This window comes from Pteropus vampyrus, unplaced genomic scaffold (assembly GCF_000151845.1).
Source record: "Pteropus vampyrus isolate Shadow unplaced genomic scaffold, Pvam_2.0 Scaffold8, whole genome shotgun sequence".
Classification (NCBI taxonomy): Eukaryota; Metazoa; Chordata; class Mammalia; order Chiroptera; family Pteropodidae; genus Pteropus; species Pteropus vampyrus.
Genome location: NW_011888789.1, coordinates 11,645,393 through 11,664,138, shown reverse-complemented (window position 1 = coordinate 11,664,138; position 18,746 = coordinate 11,645,393). Strand labels below are relative to the sequence as shown.

Below are 18,746 nucleotides of genomic sequence, written 5' to 3'. Positions count from 1 at the left end.
AAAGGGGCTTGTGGAGAATGGGCCTTTGCTGCCTGGGGAGCTGGCTACCAGCTGACAAGGATAGCTGGGATCTATGGGTGCTGGTGGCCTTCAGAAATGGGAAAGTGGAGTTAGGACAAATTGGGACCGCATTTTCAAGGGCAGTCGTTCTGGATCCTCTCAATGTACCCCAGGTCTGCAAAAAGCCCAGCACCATGGGTTAAGTACACAGTTGAGAAAGCCACACAAGGTGGATCTTGAGGAATTAAAGGAGCTGGGAGGACAGAGGACTGGGGGTTTTGCTTCCTGGGGCTGGCCTCACTTTGCACACCATCTCTCTCTGGAGCTCCCCTTCCTGCCCTGTCCTGTCGCTTCCCAGGGTAAGCGTGTCTCCACATGTGGCCTGCTGTGGAGGAGTGCCCTCCCCTACGTGCTGACATGTTTCTCCCCTCAACCCCCCCAAATAGGTTTTTAAGTGACTTTGCTGTCAGAGATGCTATTCTGTTTGTTTTTCCTTCTGACACTATCTCTCCAGAGAATTTCTGGTCAAGAGAATTATGTCGAGGCTGCAGATTGCAAGAGAATTGCGCCTAATGGGGAACAGCCGGACAAGACACCTTTCATGTCCAGCCAAGTTTTTCCCCCTCTTTTTTTCTCTCTCTCCCAACATCTCATCTTCCCTTTTTGGCTTGAAAGTTGGCTCTACTTTGTGCTAGTTTCTTCAGTACAGCTGGTGAATAAGGTCACACATTGATTTTATTTTGGAGATTGGCAGCTGGGTCAAGCTAACTCCGAAGCGGGAGAGCAGCACAGCTCCCTCCGCTGGAGCGTGGGTGGGGGAAGGCGCAGCCAGCCAGCAGGAAAGAACCGTTTAGAAGGCACTCTGGCACTCAAAGGGTGGCTTCCTTTCCTTTATGATCTCGGAGCTTAGGAGCTTGAGCTTGTAAAATTCAGTTTCATTATAAGAAAGGTGCTCAAAGTCCCTCCTCAGTCGCCACCACAGGCCATTTCAGCTCGTCTGTGCTAGACTTTATAAGAAAAAAAGTGTTAGCTCTGAGGTCCCTGGGGACTTTGACGTGGTTATAGGAGAGGAACTTAAGTTTAAGGGCCTCTACCTTGTAAAGAGCTACTCAACCACACTCAGCCACAGAATATGCCAGTTGATGCAGACTGGGTGGGAAAGAAAGCTCTTTTCTTTACCTATGTGCTTCCTGGGGGGAGAGGGCAGGTTAGTAAAACATCTTGGTGGACGGTTTGGATTCTTTGGCCTTGAGTCATGAGGGTGATGTAATAGCATTCAACTGATTTCATGGTAAAGACAGTTCCCAGAGCAAATCATTTCCAATTGCACCGTGACGACATCTACCCTTATCGCAGCTCTTCAGGAATTGGTGGGCGAGTCCCTTCCTCCTTCAGAGCTTTGGTGGGAAGCACAGGGCCACTTCTTTTTGGAAGGACAAAGATGTCTTGGATTTTAAGAATATCCAGTTTTACCTTGTTCCTCCTTATCCAGCTTTGGGCAACAGAACTTACTGCCAGTCTAACTCTAGAGAGAACAGGGCACGGTTCTTCATGCACGGAGCTTTGCAGCCTGTGGGATAGTTTGAATCTGGGAGAGGAATGTGCGTGATAGAGAAATGGGATCACAGAAAGAGAAGGCTAATTCCACTCAGGCTGGGCTTAATTCTCTCCTTCCTTCTCATTCTTACTGCTTGTGGTTTCAAAGTTTGCTCTGCATTAAGATGTGTCAGTTCTCAACAATTACAACAGACTAAAAACATACATTTCTTTTTTGGTAATAAATGTTCTTAAATTAAGCCTAAATCTAAAAATATGACACTTACGATTGTTAAAAAGAGACAACAGAAGATGCTAGTGTGGTGTAGTGACCAAGCTCTGGACCAGGAATCAAATCTTTTGTATATTTTTTGCTCTGCCATCAGCCTGCTCTGACCTCCGAAACTTCTCTGGGCCCTGTCCACAAAGGGACACAGCCAGTTGGCCTGATTACCAACTGTTATGAGGGTAAAATGAGAGAATATAGGGGATCGTGTTTTAAATGCCATGTTTAAAAAAATAGGGAGAGGAGTACAACTTGAGTATTAAGAGGTTGCGTTGGTAAGAAATGCCATCATCAGAATCTCTGAGGAACTTCCTGAGAACAAGGCCTCAGTGGATCGCTGGGCGCCTTTGAGTGTCCAAATCTGAGGCTGGCATCAGACGGTCAAGGGCACACACCACTGACAGCACTCAGAAACTGCTGGGCTGTATGGGTGGGTCTAACCCAGGATAGCATGCTGCTGTCACTCTGAAAATTTGCATGGATGCTGTCATTGCTTGGATGAAAATCTGGGAGGGTTCAGACCCACTGCCCATCACATGTAACAAAAGACAAAGTCACAACTTTGCTCAATTTTCCACCCAAGGTCCTGGCTGCTATGGGTACACTGGACATGGTTTCCTTTCTTTACGTGTTTGAGTCAGCCTCGCATGGCTCACCTACTTCATTGTTCTCGATCTCTAGGCACAAGCCAGAGAGCTCTTTATTGCTCAGACCATTTCACTTTTCCCAAAGGGCTCTAGAGCCACCATCAGGACCCTCAGCTGAGTTAGCAAAGAAACGAGGTTATCTGAAAGAACCTAGTAGCTCTGTAACAATCAGCCCTACCACTTGGGAAAATCATGTCCTCTCTGGCCTGTTTCTGACCCGTAAGAGACTAAGGGTGAGTCCCTTCCAAGGTAATTTGCTGACCGTGGAGCCTGTGCTTGCCTCCCAGGTTAGCTAATGTCGCCATCTAGAGGCAATCTAAAAGAGTTTCTTGCATCAAGAGGTAACCTCTATTTTTGTAATTTCTGAACCATCGACACTTCATTTTCTTGCTCTTAGAAATTCAGAATCCTTCTTTCATCCACAGTGCGGCTTTGGCTGCATCTGTGACCCAAGGGAAGCCCTTCTCCAAAGCTAGCTGGTACAACGCCAGTGACAGGCACGGCTGCTTCTTATTGGTTCCAATGCCCTCTTCTGTTATACTCTCACTACACCAGATCATAAAAAATAAATCTTTTAATTGCTTTGTAATTGGCACAGATGACATAATTCAAAGTCACATTTTTATTTAATAGACTGGAATATCACACTCTAGCTCTGATTGACACAGTACAGGAATCATTATGGTAGAAGTTTTAAAAATTACATTCAGCTGTAGCTTCACGTTCTGAAAGTTATTTCATAAAATAAGAGACTGGGGCTTGAATAAATAAGAAAAAACCATCTAGAAAATAACAACCCCGACTAAAGTTATCTGTCATAACTGAGAATTATGCTTTCTGGTTTTAAAGTATCTTGCTACTTTATTAACAATCAAGAAGAGCTGCAAAATTCTGGCTTATCAATATAGTGGGTGCTCCTCAGAACAAGAACCTCAAACCCAGGCCTTGTTGAAACTGTGAGTCTGAAATGGCTTTGAAGGAATCTTTCATTTCTGAGGAGCTACGAGATTCACGGGTCTTTGATAAGAAATTACCATAAAGAGGATTATGGTGGAGGAGAAATTATATCATTAACTTCTCATTACTGTAGGACCCAGGGGAAAAAGCTCAAAGTCCTGTTCCTACAGGAGGATGTCAGAGAGTCTCAAGTCCTATTTATGTTATAACCTGTAATTTTCAGGGTTAAGATTGCAGAGTGGCCAATGACACAAACTCTCATTAGCAACAATTTGGGTTTACAGCATTAACTTGAGCCATTTCCTGAAGTTACCTGTACTGCTATTCCAGAGTAGAGACAAATATTTACTGGGTAGGGTGGAAACGAGGCAGTGGGGTGCGGGGGTGGGGTGGGAGGGAGGTGGGGGTTTACGGGGCAGGGAAGAAATCACCTTCCTCCAGGGTAGCAGAGATGATTACTCAGTAGGGGTTTGTATGGAGTCTGTAACCACAGGGAATTTTCTATTAAAGTGAACGACAAATGGGAATCCCTCTGACTTTGGAGATTATAGGCACCAGTGACCAAATTTTAACCTGGGAAAGGCATTGATGTGTCAGTTGGTGCTCCCAGGCAGGATTTAATATTGAACTCAGTTCCTGCCTATTGATTTTATATCTGTTCTGCAGAAATGTCTGGATTTCTCAAATCCAATCCAAAGGCCATTACTTGAAGCGAGCTCCCTATGTCAGATACTAAATACAGAAGGTTTCCATCAGCACACAAAATCCTCAGCGCACTCTCTCCAGGTCACAAAGAGAGCATGGTTGTGCTGTAACTTAGGGAATATCAAAATGAAAATCCAGATGGGTGCATAGTTAGTCTTCCTGGACAGGGCCACAGGCTGTGAGCCACTGCTGGCTGTTCCTTGGCTCAGTGTGCCTGTGTTACTTCTATGGGGGCCTTCAGGTCTGCTGCGGACTTGTCCAGGGCAGGCTTCTTTGAGTAATCTCGCTCTCCAAAAATGGTGCTTCCAATGCGGACATTCGTAGATCCTACTTCAATCTGTGGGAAAAAAGAGAAAGTATCCAGGGCTGAGTCTAAAATAATGAACAGCAGCAAATGCTGAAGTTATGCCTTCCGTTCTGGCTCTCGAGGGACCTCTGTGAGAATAATGACAATGCAACTGAGGAAGACTAAAGGGCAGTGGTTCTCTTTGGGGGCAATGTGACCTCCAAGGGGTGTTTCAGAAATAAGTCAGGATTTCTTCAGCCTTCACAGTGACTGGGGAATCTGGCTGGGCAGGGGCGAGGGAAATCAGGCGTCCTGCAGTGTGCGGGATACAGCAGCACCATGAGGAGTTGCCTTGCATTGCACACACCTTTCTAATGTTCCCTAGGCAAGTAGATAAAAACACCTCTTTATCATTGTCTCAGCACAGAGTCTAATTCCATTTTACTTATAAACACAAAGTATTTTTGCATTGTTTTAATATACATAATTTTCTAGGAATGCAACTACTTACTGTCTATGTAGAGGGAAGTTTATGCTTTGATTTCTGGAACTCTATAGAGTTTATTGTTCCAGAAAATCACGTATTTGAGTTACCAATATAGTACACCTATATCAGTATATTTTTATAGCTGTTGCATTCATGGTGAATCTACATGTAAGATTAAGCATCAGACTACTTCATGACTTCTTGTCATATATCTATGTCCAGCATTTATATAGTGAAATGCCTTTTTAAAAAGCATAGTTTAATTTCCTCTTATTTTCCTTTAGATTCCACTTAGGGAATTATATCGAGTTTTAAAAATTATGTCTCAGGCTACAATTTCTACACATTTCATTTAAAAAAAGAAGGGGGGGGGATGTTAGAATAGTTGAGAACTACTACAATAAGGTGCTCCATTGCTCAGTCAGATTTTTCAAAGCTTTCTCAAGCAAAAACTGATTCTTGCTGTGGCCTTTTGGACCTTATCATTGAGGCAGGCAATGGTACCCAGAAGGACACTTACTGCATGCTGGAAGTCCATGGACATGCCCATGCTCAGCTCAACCTGGTCAGCAGTGATGTTCAGTTTTTTACATAGCTCTTCCCGGAGAGACAATAACATCTGACAGAAAGACAAGTGTGATACCTATTTTATTCCTGCCTCTCTAGGATGCCTGAAAGTCACCAAATCTCAACATCTCTGACAAAGATTATTTATTTCTCATGGTTTCGAGGGCTGTCGAAATTGCCAGCAGTTACTGAAAGAGTTTTTAGCAAATTCACCCTTTTAAGAAAATTACCAGAAAAAAAAAAGAGCTCATTTTCTCTAAAGACTGTGTTTTAGCCAGGTTCAAAATGAGTTGAGAAAGGTCTATGAGGTTTCAGGAACATGTTTTTTCCTATTGAGAAGAGTTCAGAACAAGGTTATAATACCTGACAGGCAGCATCTGGGATATCTTTGAAGTTTACTGCAATAGTCAGCCCTGCAACAGCACTTCCCTAAGACGCTTCTTTAGCATGTGAGCAATCCCCCCATACCTGGCCCCCAGTACCTGGAAGTCTGGATTTGGTCCTTGACTAAGATCATGCCCAAAGCTTCCTATGGTCATCAGCCCCACAAATTCCAGGCTGGGGCACTTGGTATTTATGTGTTCCACCATGGCTACTGTCTCTGAAGGTAGAAGGCCATGTTTACCTTCACAAAAAGAAACAGAAGACATTTATAGCAAAATGTTTTAAGTTGCCAGAGAAAGGTTCCATTTTCATCTCTTCCTTTTAATAGAGGGGGTGACCCTCAGACAAAAAGACCTCTGGAAAGAATTTGTCCTCAAGTCCAAAAGAGTTAACTTTATATTTGAGGTCTCTGTCTATGTTTTTCCTATTCTGGTCAGGTTCTGAATTTCTCAAGGAAGAAATACCTCAATATTTGAGCTGAAAACAGCTAGAGTAGAGGGAAAAGAAAAAATATTGCTTTTCTTGGAACACTAAGAAGATTCACATTGCCAAAATGCCAGATTAATCTAAGAATTATTTTTTCAAGTCTGGTATTTCTATAGTTTTATTAATTTATTACTAGAATTATTAAAAAAACCCTTGAAAATTAAGTCTGTATTACACAGTTTTAACTATATATTTATAAAATTTAACTGAACTTGCTAATTAACAAGAGGAGGACTCTGAAGAAAATGATTATTTGTTATGCAGTTATAAAGATTACTGATACTGTCTTTCTTTCACTTATCAAATAGAGAAGCTAAGAATACTCACTTCAATCTTATTAGGGCAAGTTACAGCTAACTATCAAGAAATGATGTAATAGATTTATCTGGAGTCAATTTCAGATTTATCTCTATTGATAATGTAATGTATAATCTGTGCATGTATATACAATAATTGTTAAAATTTACTGAATACTTACGTGCTAGGCACATGTGGCAAATTCTAAGAGCTTTTCATTTAATATAATAACTTTATGAAGTAAGTACTCTTACTATCTCCATTCTAAACATGAGGGAACTGAGGCACAGGGAAGCTTAGGACCTTTTTCAACATCACACAACTAGGAATTGTGAAACTGAGACCTGAACCCAGGTAGCTTGACTCCAGGGCCCATCTGGAAAACAGATGCCTATACTGTGTTCCTTCATGCTAAGATTTGGTGAACACTGGTGCTCTGATGGTTGTAAGGAAATAACTGATCTGTAAACACTTATTCTTAACACATAGCTAACGAGTAAGATGTGCAGGGTTCTATGCCAACAGCCTTAGCTACATTAGCATATTCAATCCTAAAAACACCCTCTGCAGTAAGTACTATTATGATATCATTGTCAGACAAGGAAACTGAGGTACGAGGGGTTCGGTTACAAAGCTGCAAAGCGGTGGAGCTCCAACCCAAGGTCTGTTTGATTTCAAAGCCCACGCTCTGTTCAGTGTGTTATACTGTTAAACCGGAGCCCTAAAAGATATTCACTGACTGGTGCTCAGAGTGATTTTTTTTTTTTTTTCCTATTTTCTTCCCATGTAACACTAAGTAATTTATTTTTAAAGACCTGAGAAGTATTATACATGTAACTTTGCAATCTCTTTCAGGAGTGATGGTGACTTCTGGGAATTTTCAGATCAAAGTCACAATCCCTTTCTTGATTCTCCTTGTCTGTCTCCTCAAAATTTAAGAAATAACAAATCGTGATGTAGTCAAGAACACTGTATGGAGTGGTGTGGACGTCACTGTGCCACCTAGATTGTATAAAACACATCTTACTTAAAGGCCTGTGATTTCTTTCTACAACCTTAGCTATCAGTTACTCAGGCCTGCCACTCTTCCTGAGCTTCAGCCATCCTAAAGGAAGAAAAATCTTCAATACAGGTCTGGTCACTTACTCTCTTCTCCACTGGTGTTAATCTGGACCATAACCTTTAACCTTTCAGAGGAACCTTTTTTCTGCCATGAACTGTTGACTTTGTCTGCCAACTTCATAGAATCCACTGTTTCCAGCATGAAGAGATTGGGGACAGCTGTAATGAGAGAGAGGCAAGGTAATTCTTCACTTATCCTACAGCAGCAAGCCACATGAGACGAATCTTTTGATAGATGGAAAAATAATTTACCGAGAAAGGAAAAAGATAGTTAAGTCTCAGTTCTGCTAAAAAGACTTATGTGAAAGCTTTACTAGATATACAAGTTCGAATTTCAGACCATGGCTGTCCAATCAGCAAAGACAAAGAAGGAGAAATGGTAACACACTACAATTATGCAGCACATGTATACATATGCTCCAAGAAGATGATAATTGTAGAGATCCCTTATAGTAGGCTTGGTCTGATTAAATCTCAGTTCAAACTGAGAGAAGCAGGTCAAGATTACAATAAACAAAGGATAACTAGTGGAAGCAAAAATGCATCTCTGGCATGACATCTCTGTTCTTACACTTTCTGGGATTGGGATGTTACAGATGAAACCATCAAGATAGTGAAAAGACAATCCATGGAATGGGAGAATATATTTGCAAATCATATATCTGACAAGGTTCTGGTACCCAGAATATATAAAGAACTTGTACTATTGAATAAAGGATAAATAACCTAGTTAAAAAATGAGCAAAGGATTTGAATATATATTTCTCCAAAGAACATATACAAACGGCCAATAAGCACATGCAAAGATGCTCAACTTCATTAGTCACTAGGGAAAATGCAAATCAAAATGACAATGAGATACCATTTCACATATTTTTATGACTCTATTTTAACTCATTTGCTGACTTACTACTATAACTTTTTGTTGTGTTATTAACTTATCAAAGTCTAACTTTAAGTGGTGTTATACCACTTCACATAAAGTTTAAGAATCTTAGTGTACTTCTATTTCTCCCTTTCTATTTTTAAGCTATTGTTGTCATGTATGTTGCTCTTACATATGTTATAAACCCTCCATTATTTTTGCTTATGATAACATATTATAATAATAAAACAATAGAGAAAAGTAGATGAAATCAAAAGCTGGCTCTTTGAGAAGACTGATAAAAGTGATAAACCTCTAGCCAGATAGATTAGGAAAAAAAAAGAAAGACATAGATTACCAATATCAGGAATGAGAGCGTTGACATCACTACAGACTCTACAGATATTAAAAGGATAATAAGGGGAATTACGAACAACCTCATATCCATAAATTCATTAATTTAAATGAAATGGACAAATTCCTTGAAAGACACTAAGTACCAAAACTCACCCAAGAAGAAACAGATTATGTGAATAGCCTTATATCTACTAATGAAATTGGAACTATAATTAAAAACCTTCCCACAAAGAAAACTCTAGGCTTCACTGGTAAAGTTTACCAAACAGGGAAGAGATAATACCAATTCTACACAAACTCTTACAAAAGGTTGAAGGAGGGAATACTTCCCAATTCATTCTATGATGCCAGCATTACCCTGATATGAAATCCAAATAAAGATATTTCAAGAAAGGAAAACTACAGACCAATGTCCCTTGTGAAAATAGATGTAAAAATCATAAGCAATATTTAACAAATCAAATGCAACATTATATTAAAAGGATAATACTTCATGACCAAGTGAACTCTACCCCAGGAATGCAGGGTTGATTTAACATTTGAAAATCAATAAATGTAATTCAATACGTTAACAACTAAAAAAGAAAAACCACATGATCATATTTAGAGTTTTATCCTACCCATCAATTTGTTGACATTTTGTTTCTGCAGGTGGCCAATGAAGTGCCATTTGATCTCAGGACATGAAGACAGAATCTGAAGAGAAAAAAGTAATCATGTTTGATTTAGATTTTATGGAGGCCTTGCTGGCTCAATGCCTTAAACACTTCCTTATGACCTTTCATGTCTATGCAGTAAACCACTATCATATCTTCACCCAGGTTCCTAAGGAGAGAGAAAAATCTAAGACTTTTGTTCTTTCTCTCCCTTGTTCCTGTCAACTCCCTCCATCTTTCAGATTTTGTCCATTAAGAATGAACAAAGTTTTCAAACCTCAAAAGGATCCAAGAGTATAGCAAGCTCTTAAAAATCACCATCTTATACCTCAAAGGAGAAAACTACAGTCTTAATAAAGAAAGAAAAACAGAAAGACTGGGGGCTCGTATTGGGTGAATGTAGACGTCTACTGCCAGCTCAACCTCCAGCTCTAAAACTCAACCACCAACATGGGTCTAATTGTCAACTGAAGAGCCAAGAATTAGATACAAACTCAAGAATTCAGAGATTCACTTACTTTAGGATTTGATGCTTTTTCTAGCAGTTCTTGAACCTAAAGGGTTTAAAAAGATAAGTCAGAAATCTGGCAAACGTGACTCTTCCAAAGGCAGTTTGGAAAAGGGATCTTACATAGTTCTCCCCAAAAGAGCGCTGGCCATGACTATAGGCCTCAATCACCATGTCTGCAGGTTTGGTTTTGCTGACTGCTACTAGCCGGGGCTGGATGGCCGGGAGATCCTGTGAAGAGGGAAAGAGCCAGATGAATGAATGTTTGGGAATATTATCCCAGTAAGTCCTGTAAGATAGATCTTGTATAATAGATTGGTATAGATTTTAACTTGGTATTTGGTAAGCTTCATGTTTCTAATACTACAAGGGAGATCAGTATCAAATAATATTGATCAACTGTCTTTCAAATGCATCGCATCTAAATCTGTTGGCTACTTTACTATCTAGCAAAAGACATTTCTCAGGAGAGCTAGGCAGGTAAGTAAAAGCAGTATATTTCCTTAAAATGCAGTCTTTGACCAACTACATCAGCCTCATCTGGGTCCCACTCCAGACCTAATGAATTGGAATCTTTGGGGCTGGAGTTTGAGAATCTCCTTTTTAACAAACTCTCCAGATGATTCTCTTGTATACCAAAGTTGGAAGTTTAAAAATCACTTCATTGAGGGAAAGCATTGCTCTATGACTAGAAAAGAGGTGACTTCTGGATTCTGAAACCCCATAGTTAACAGTTTTGGAAACTCATTCCAGTCCTGGTGTAATTATTAATACTGCTCCCATTCACTTTCAAAAGTGGCCCACTTAAGATAACTATGTAATCTATTGTTTAGTCTAATCAAGAACCAGTGGTGGAACTGAGGCAGGGACACACAAAAAAACTCTGGATTCAGAGTAGACCTATCTGACCCCTGTTCTCACGGCCATTACAGAGCAAGCAAGGCTTCCCCCCATTCTGCTGCAATCAAATCCACAGAGTAAGAAATCCACCTCTCCTTACATAGCTGTTTTCATAGATCCCATCGTCCTTTGCAATATTTACAGAATCACAGTATTCTCAAAAGGCTTGAAGAGTCAGGTCAATTAGCAAAGAGTTCCTTTTCCTTCTGAGGGCTTCATTACTGCCCTCAGAAGTTAAGAGACCACGTCATAACTCCTAGTATCATGTTGATGAATTCATGGTTTCCAAACAGAAATGTAGAACAGGCAGCAAATGTAACTGAGAGTTATGTTGGGAGAACTTCTCAGTGTGATGTTTATTAGGGAAATCCCTAGTTTCTTCTCAGAGAATCATTGAGAATCATAGAACATTCACTCTAGGAGTGAATCAGAGCAATCAGAGCTCTCATTCTCTTGCCTATGCAGATGAGGAAACTCAGGGCCAGAGTAGTTAAGTGACTTGTTCAAGGTAACATCTAACTAGTAGCCAAAGAAAGACTATACTAATACAAGTCTTCTATCTCCAGGCCAATATTCTGATTTCTGACACCACAGATATTTGGTCAGAGAACTCTTTGACCTCTCTGTACGAATGTGTCTCCATACCATTCGGCTTAAACTTGCACTGGGTGGCTGGGTGGGGGCAGATATTAACCCTTGGTCTGATAAAATTCCAAGAGGAAATGAAATACCTATAAGGAAAAAAGTCTCCTCTTAAGGAAATTAAATATCAGTTGCCTCCTGCCCCAACTGAGCAAGTGCAGCTCAGGTGCTCCAAAAGTCCAGCGGATTTACTCTCCCCGTTGCCTACGCGTGGAACTGACATCTACTGAGAATCTTGTAGCTGTTAGACGCTGCCACACACGTGATCTAAGGCGGATCTGGCCTCCTTTCGGGTGCTCTTGTAGTGGAAATTTTCTCCTACAGCTGCTGGCACAGGCCTCGTCCTTCCCCCGCCCGCTGGCGTTATTGATCCTTACACGAAGCGGGATGGGCAAAAGGACGCGATGCCTGGAGACTAGTCATTTCCCGGGGTAGCGGATACCTTCTGCTCCAACTAAGCCAACCTCCAGAAAACCTGACTGATACATCTGAGGTCACTAGGAAAACCCTTAGCTACCTCTTGGGGGCTCTGCAACCCGTGCTAATGCCAAGGCGGCGGACGGGTCCCGCCCCTCCAGGATAGCCCTCTGCGTCACCGTGACGACCTATTCCCACGCAAGTGTCCCCTTCCTCAAAGCAGCCGCCATGCCGTGCCCTTCCTCACCCGCGGCCGCCGCGCCACTGCCTGCTGCACGCGCTCGTTCACTGCCAGCAGAGCGAACGCGACTCCCAGCTCCGCCGACATGCTGCCAGCTCTCCACATTCCCAAGAGACCAACGTTGAGCCCCAGATTCGAGCACCCCCGGCCTGAGACCACCTTCCGGTCCCGCCCACCTCACGTCTCCGTATGGCCCAATCGGTGCTCAGTACCGAATCGTCTCACCCAATCGACGCCGGGCAGAGCGGGGGGCGGGGCGAAGGCGGGCTAGCGGACGGCCCCGCCCCTTGGCGGCGGCCATCTTGGGGAGGTCGCCATGGACTGCCTGGCGGATCGCTGGGCGCAGGGGCGAGGATGCAGGGCCCTCATGGAGTCGTTCCAGTGCCGCCTGAGCACTGCCGCCGCAATGGGGATTTTCCTGACGCAAAAACGCAGCCTGTTCTCGGGGTCCTATTCCTGGCTTTCAAAGAACTATCAACCAAGATTTCTGTGCGTGCGCAGGTACCAGGATTAGAACCCGCTAGAACCGTGGACATCCCTTTAGTAGCTCAGATATTCTTGTGATTAACCGTTAAGAGATATAAAAGACCCAGCATTATTCCAATGTATGGTTATTTTCATCTTGTCATCCTTTAGACCACTGCCGTCCAATAGAAATATGTGGTCCATATATGTAATTTAAAAATTTCGAACAGGCACAAAGTAAAAACTTTAAGGATACATTTTACTTAACTCAATATATCCAAAGTAAGATGTCAACATGTAACCATTAGATAAACGTCAAATGAGATATTTTAATTTCTTTTAATCCTACTTAGTTTCCAAAATCCAACGTAGTTTTGATTTACAACATGTCTCAGTTCTGGCTATCCATACTTCAAGCAGTCAGTAGCCACCTGTGGTTAGTGCTACCTTGTAGGAGCGCACAGGCAGCTTTAGTCTAGCATGAGCTCAGCGCATATTCAGTCCAATTCTCGAGTCTTCTCTTGTTCAGCTCTGGGCAAAATGAAGGTCATAAACGTCATGTAGAGCCAGACAGTAGAGACTAACACAGTAAAATACTGCATTTTTCAGGTGGTGAAGTAGTAGGTGCTGTGGGCAGGTAGAGATCAGTTTTGTTAAGGAAAGGACTTTTGGCTCTACTGTTGATTCTTAAACATTAATTCAACTTAATAAAGTAGGATGCTATTATTTTGGAGAAAGAGCTAAAGTTTATTCTCCAGGTTGTCTTGAGGAGTAACTGGAAAGCAAAGGTAAACTTTCTTCTTCATTGTCTTTCCAGACTCCAGGGCCTGAGATGGAATTTCATGTGTTCTACTCCAACAAAATCACTTTGAGCAGAATGTCATCAAGGACTTCTTTTTGGGAAGTCTTCATTTAGCAGGTACACATAACTGGTTATCTGTAGACTAGGGTTGTCAAAGACATTAGAAGTAATTGTGTTCAAACGCCTCTGGACTTGATAATTTCTATTCCTGCCAAAGTGATAAAAATTAAAAAATGACTAGAATGGCCCTTCACAGTATGAATAGATGTTTGCTATAGCGATACAAAGTTGGAAGGTGCTAGCCATCAGTCAGTGGTGGGAGGAACAAGGAGGTTACAGCAATGGGGATCATGGTGCAGGGATGTCTATAGGAAGTATTGAGTGAGTATGAAACAAAGTGATAGGCTATTTGGAAAACATTTAAACTATCAATACTTCATAGATCTAAAGGATATGTAATCCAGGTGATAGGCGAGTATGACAACAAGTAGGTGTATCTTCCTTTAATAGGTCGGGTCTCTTTGAGTTATAGTCAGCTCCCTACCTCCACCATCATGGCATATATGTGTGTGTGGCTCCCAGAAAGGTCTTGGAAGAATGATTTAAAATTTCAAACCAATTATGGTAGTGCTGGCAAGATTGGGTAGAGGTGGCACAGGAGTGACACAAGTTGAATCCTGGTTTCATCATTAAACTGTGATCTTGGATAAGTAACCAAACTTCTGTTTTTCATTTATAAAATAGAGTCAATATCTTCTTCAGAGCTTGCAGTAAAGATCAAGATATTGTATAACACACTTAGAAGAGTGCTCCCCCCAAACAGGTACAAGTAAGTGTTCAATGAATTGAGTCCTCCTGCCCCACAGTTATCCATTTAGTCAACATTTATTAAGGTATTCCTCTGTAAAGGTACCTTGGGGGAGACCAAGATGAGTAAGACATGAACTTGGATGAGTGGATTCATTTCTGAGACGCTTTTTATCTCTAACATTCTATGACTCTTATGAAAATGGAAATAAGGACAAAAAGATCATGGTGACTACAGTCCCATTTTCATTTCACATTTTCCAATTTCTTCTTAGCTGTGCTTTAGAATCGACTTCATTCTGCTTTTTTCTCCTTATTTTCTTTTTTACTTTCTTCTCTTTTTCTTCCTGGGACATCAACCATCTAATTTGACCTTTCATCCTTCCTTATTACCTAATCCTTGAAAAAATGCAAGTCCAAAATCACTTCATCACCAGTAATTGTCTTTAAATTTCTCCAATAGCTTGCAAGGACAACAGAGAAAAGAGAAAGATTAAAAGCCAAATATCCAGAGGAACAGATTTTATAAATCTAAAACCTAGTATACTTATTCACCATAAATGCTGTCAAGCTTTTAAAACATTCACCCTGTAGTATAGTATAAGGCCCTGAATTATGAGAAAAACATTTATGGATTTTAAAATTGTTTCCTTCCGAGCTTACTGTGATCCTTTTTGGGGAATAAAAAAAAGATAAAATAGAAAATTACTGTTGCCTGGTTACTTGGCTCTGAAGAGAAATGGAGAAATAGTGCCTATGTCCCAGTTTAAATGAATTCAACTAGAGTAGCCATGACAGCAATCCTTCTGCAAACATGCTGTCACATTTGGCTTTTGAAATGTCAATATGGATTCTAGAACCCTAGACCTGGAGAGGACCTTTAGAGATCATTTGATCTTTCATATAGAAAGAATAACATTTAAACTACCCCAAACAGCATAGAATCTCCTGTTTCTGAAGACCATCAAAGAAAAAAATGTTGTCTATGCTAATCCCTGAATTTATTTATTTTCTATTTGCAGATAACCACTTTTCCCCATTTCAAATTTTGGCCAGTCTTAAGTAAAATCTTTAAAAATACTGTATTCTGCAAGCTAATTTCCTCTACTTTGGTCTCTGAGGAGCTAGAAAATACCTAGCCAACCATTATGTAACTTTTATAAGTGTAAGGTTGTTAAAATTCCCTTCTGCCTTTTCTGGGGTAGACCCATGAGCTTTTTTAAACTATTTTTCTTTTGGTTTTAACATTTTGTTTTCTCTCTAGCTTTTTCAACTCTTTTTCTAATTAGAGCCCAGAACTTAGCAATTCGGACTCAACAGGGGCAAACCAGCTTATTTTCTACATGCTGTTTCTGTAGAGCTATGCCGCACTGCAACGTTTGCTGCATTGCAACGTCATTCCCTTCTTCTTCTGTGTGCTACCCCTATCTGTAATCTTATTGTTATCACATCTGTCTGATTTTCCACTTAGTGGTACCCACTTAATAGTTGTGTACTTTCTAGCCTGTTTTTCTAGATAATTGAAAATAAATTATTTTTGAACACATACATGCTAGGCATGGTGCTAACCCCTTAATGTGCATTATTTCATTTAATCTACTTGACCCATTTTACTCAGATGAAGAAACTGAGGCCCAGAGACGTTAAATAATTTATTCAAGACCTAATACCTTGGAAGTGTAAGAGAAGAGATTTGAATCTTGGCAGTCTAACTCCAGTATCTACATTTTTAACTTGCCTATTTAATTGTAAGTCCATATTATTGGTGTAGTAGGTCCTCAAACCAATAGAGAAAGTTTGGGAGCACCATTAAAACACTTCAGAAATCCGAGGCTATGGTTGCCGGATTAAGCAAATGAAAATACAGGATATTCCGTTCAATGTTAATTTCATATAAACAATAAATAACTTTTTTTGTACAAGTATGTCTTTTGCAATATTTGGAAGATACTTATGCTAAAATTATTCATTGTTTATATGAAATTAAATTTAACTGGGCATCCTGTATTTTATTTAGGAATCGTAGGCTGGGCATTTTTTTCAAAGTAGAGACTGAGACTTTCTCATTGAATTGATATCATAATGAGTTTTGGGTCAACTGAAGATTACCTCTGCCTTCTAGAGCAGAAATGCAGTGGTGTATGGATTCTTTAAAATGATAAATCTTTATAGCACCTACCAAGAATTATGCCATGTTCACAAATTAGTTGTTTAGTGTTTCTACATTGATAATGGGGATACATATTCATCCAAATATATTTTTTGGGTGATTTTATACTCAATTTCCTGGGAAGGGATGTTTTATTTCTTTATATTACCTATTCTAATATTAGCTATTGCTAAATTTACTTTAATAAAAGTAAATACAAAGACTCATTTTATTTAGCAAGACTAAAAATAAAATTAAGACATAAATTCACACCTTTAGTGTTGTCCAAAACAATTCCTCCAGCTATCAACCCAAGGCAATTAATCCAGTATATCATTTATCTATAGATTAATATATCAAGAATCATTTCTCAGTTACAAAGAGGGTCATTAAGCCCTCAGGGCTCTTAAGAAGTAGAATTAATTTGATTATTCTATCACCAGCTTACACAAAAGCAGAAATGAAATACAAACACAAAGTGATTGGCTATTACCTCTTTTATAAGGAAACAATAGAAACAGTGGCTAGACACTGAATAGAACTAAAGTACTTAAGTTCATATACACAGAGTAGCCACTAGCCATGATCCCTGACTTATGATTTTTTGACTTTACAATGGTGTAAAAGCAATACGCGTAATAAATTACATAAGACATTCAACACTTTATTATAAAACAGGCTTTGTGTTAGATGATTTTGCCCAACTGTAGGCTACTGTAAGTGTTCTGAGCATGTATAAGGTAGGCTAGGCTAAGCTATAATGAATGATCAGTAGGTTGGGTTAGGTGTATTAAATACATTTTCAACTTAATGATACTTTCAACTTATGATGGATGTATTGGGACAGAACCCCATTGTATGCTGAAGAGCATCTGTACATTTTATCTTCAAACTTAATAGGTAAGTCAGTAAATATGACAATCTTATTTTCAGTATTTACTCTATAAATGGTACACTTACCAGTGTTGAAAGACAGACCCACAGAAATTGCAACAGATCATTTATAAAACATCTACTTTTTTTGGATCAATGTACAGTAAGTCCTCAACATCCTCAATAGGTTCTTTGACTTTAAGTGAAACTGCACAAAATGAAACCAATTTTACTATAGGCTAATTGATATAAACAAGGGTTAAGTTCTTACTGTCTCATCATTATAATGAAATTATGCTGTATGAAATGATGTTATTTGAGGACCTGCTGTATTGCTAAAATTCCTTCAGTGATTTTTTTCCTCCTTCAACTTAATATGATTATAGATCCCTCCAAATTAATATTAGTCATATAAAAATTAACAAATGCTTCCTTGCAAATATTCTGTCCTTATATAAAAAGTAATTAAAAACTGTACTGAATATACATCACTTCTGCAAAGTTTAATGAGTGAGAAACATTCAACCAAGATGACTTTTCCTTGGAAAATCCTAAAAAACTATTTTATAAACAGTTACTTATTTTGAGAGAAGTTCCATTTATAAATAGCAGCCGTGATTTTACTGCCTACAAAATTGCAGGCTGTCACATTTCACAAGTTTAGAATTCAAATGTTAAGATCAGATTTTCTAGTGTTAAAGAAACAAAGCCACACAAACAGATTGGTTAGTTTTCCCATACTAAGGAAACAGCTGACTTTCATGATCTTACTATTCAGGCAGGTACAACCATTGGATTTAAACAAATGGGTACTACAACATTTGTTTTTTGTTTAAAGAGGAAGCAACGTTAACATTGAGGAGGCAGGTGCAGGACTTCACTAAGGCTCTTCTGTGGTCAAAGAGTATCTAGTGCAAGCGATAAGCTATCATAGGATGTTAGTATTAGAGAGACTTTCAGGGTAAGAACCTGAGCAAACGTGCTATTCGGAGACTGAGTTATCCTTGCTCCTTATCCTACCTTAGTAGAGTAGTGTTTTCTGAGGCCTACTTAACAAGTCTCAGAGTAAAGGGAGCAGACACATATGTAAATCAGGGATGCTGGACATGTTGCTTCTAATAAGTGATCAATGGCATTGAAATGAGAGGAAGGCAAGTATATATTAATAATGGATATCCTATGTTGGTCTTGGGAGACTGCCTTCTGCGAGGACTCCTGAGCATATACAAAGCCATCACTCCCAGGAACATTTGGCTGCCTACACAAAGTGTGATCAAAACCAGTGGTTTCAAAACTCTAGTCCC

The 18,746-nt window shown here is 39.9% G+C and overlaps 1 protein-coding gene and 1 long non-coding RNA gene across 4 annotated transcripts; one reads left to right on the top strand and one right to left on the bottom strand.

The window, feature by feature from the left end:
- Positions 1–3,073: 3,073 nt before the first annotated feature.
- On the bottom strand, positions 3,074–12,516 carry PLPBP (pyridoxal phosphate binding protein). 2 transcript variants are annotated; one of them, XM_011372189.2, is made up of 8 exons: positions 12,353–12,516; positions 10,270–10,377; positions 10,157–10,192; positions 9,603–9,678; positions 7,785–7,919; positions 5,954–6,096; positions 5,425–5,523; positions 3,074–4,468 (listed from the first exon to the last, which is right to left on the bottom strand). In XM_011372189.2, exons 1-8 carry the CDS (start codon positions 12,449–12,451, stop codon positions 4,337–4,339), a joined length of 828 nt encoding a protein of 275 aa, XP_011370491.1. In that variant the 5' UTR covers positions 12,452–12,516; the 3' UTR covers positions 3,074–4,336. The 2 variants fall into 2 exon arrangements, with proteins under 2 accessions (XP_011370491.1, XP_023394220.1); XM_023538452.1 differs by lacking the exon at positions 5,425–5,523.
- Positions 12,517–12,675: 159 nt separating this feature from the next.
- LOC111747450 lies at positions 12,676–15,968 on the top strand. Of its 2 annotated transcripts, none has more exons than XR_002783537.1 (2): positions 12,676–12,835; positions 13,629–15,968. It is a non-coding gene; the product is annotated as an uncharacterized LOC111747450 (long non-coding RNA). The 2 variants fall into 2 exon arrangements; XR_002783535.1 differs by having other exon boundaries at positions 12,676–12,847.
- Positions 15,969–18,746: the final 2,778 nt, after the last annotated feature.

What these genes read in the sequence shown, in the direction of transcription:
- PLPBP (XM_011372189.2), bottom strand. Translation starts at nt 12,451, where the DNA reads ATGTGGAGAGCTGGCAGCATGTCGGCGGAGCTGGGAGTCGCGTTCGCT. An exon ending in AAAAAGCATCAAATCCTAAA is followed by an intron (nt 9,679 to 10,156) that starts GTAAGTGAATCT and finishes TTTTCTCTTCAG; the next exon opens with ATTCTGTCTTCATGTCCTGA. An exon ending in AAATGTCAACAAATTGATGG is followed by an intron (nt 7,920 to 9,602) that starts GTAGGATAAAAC and finishes CTCTCATTACAG; the next exon opens with CTGTCCCCAATCTCTTCATG.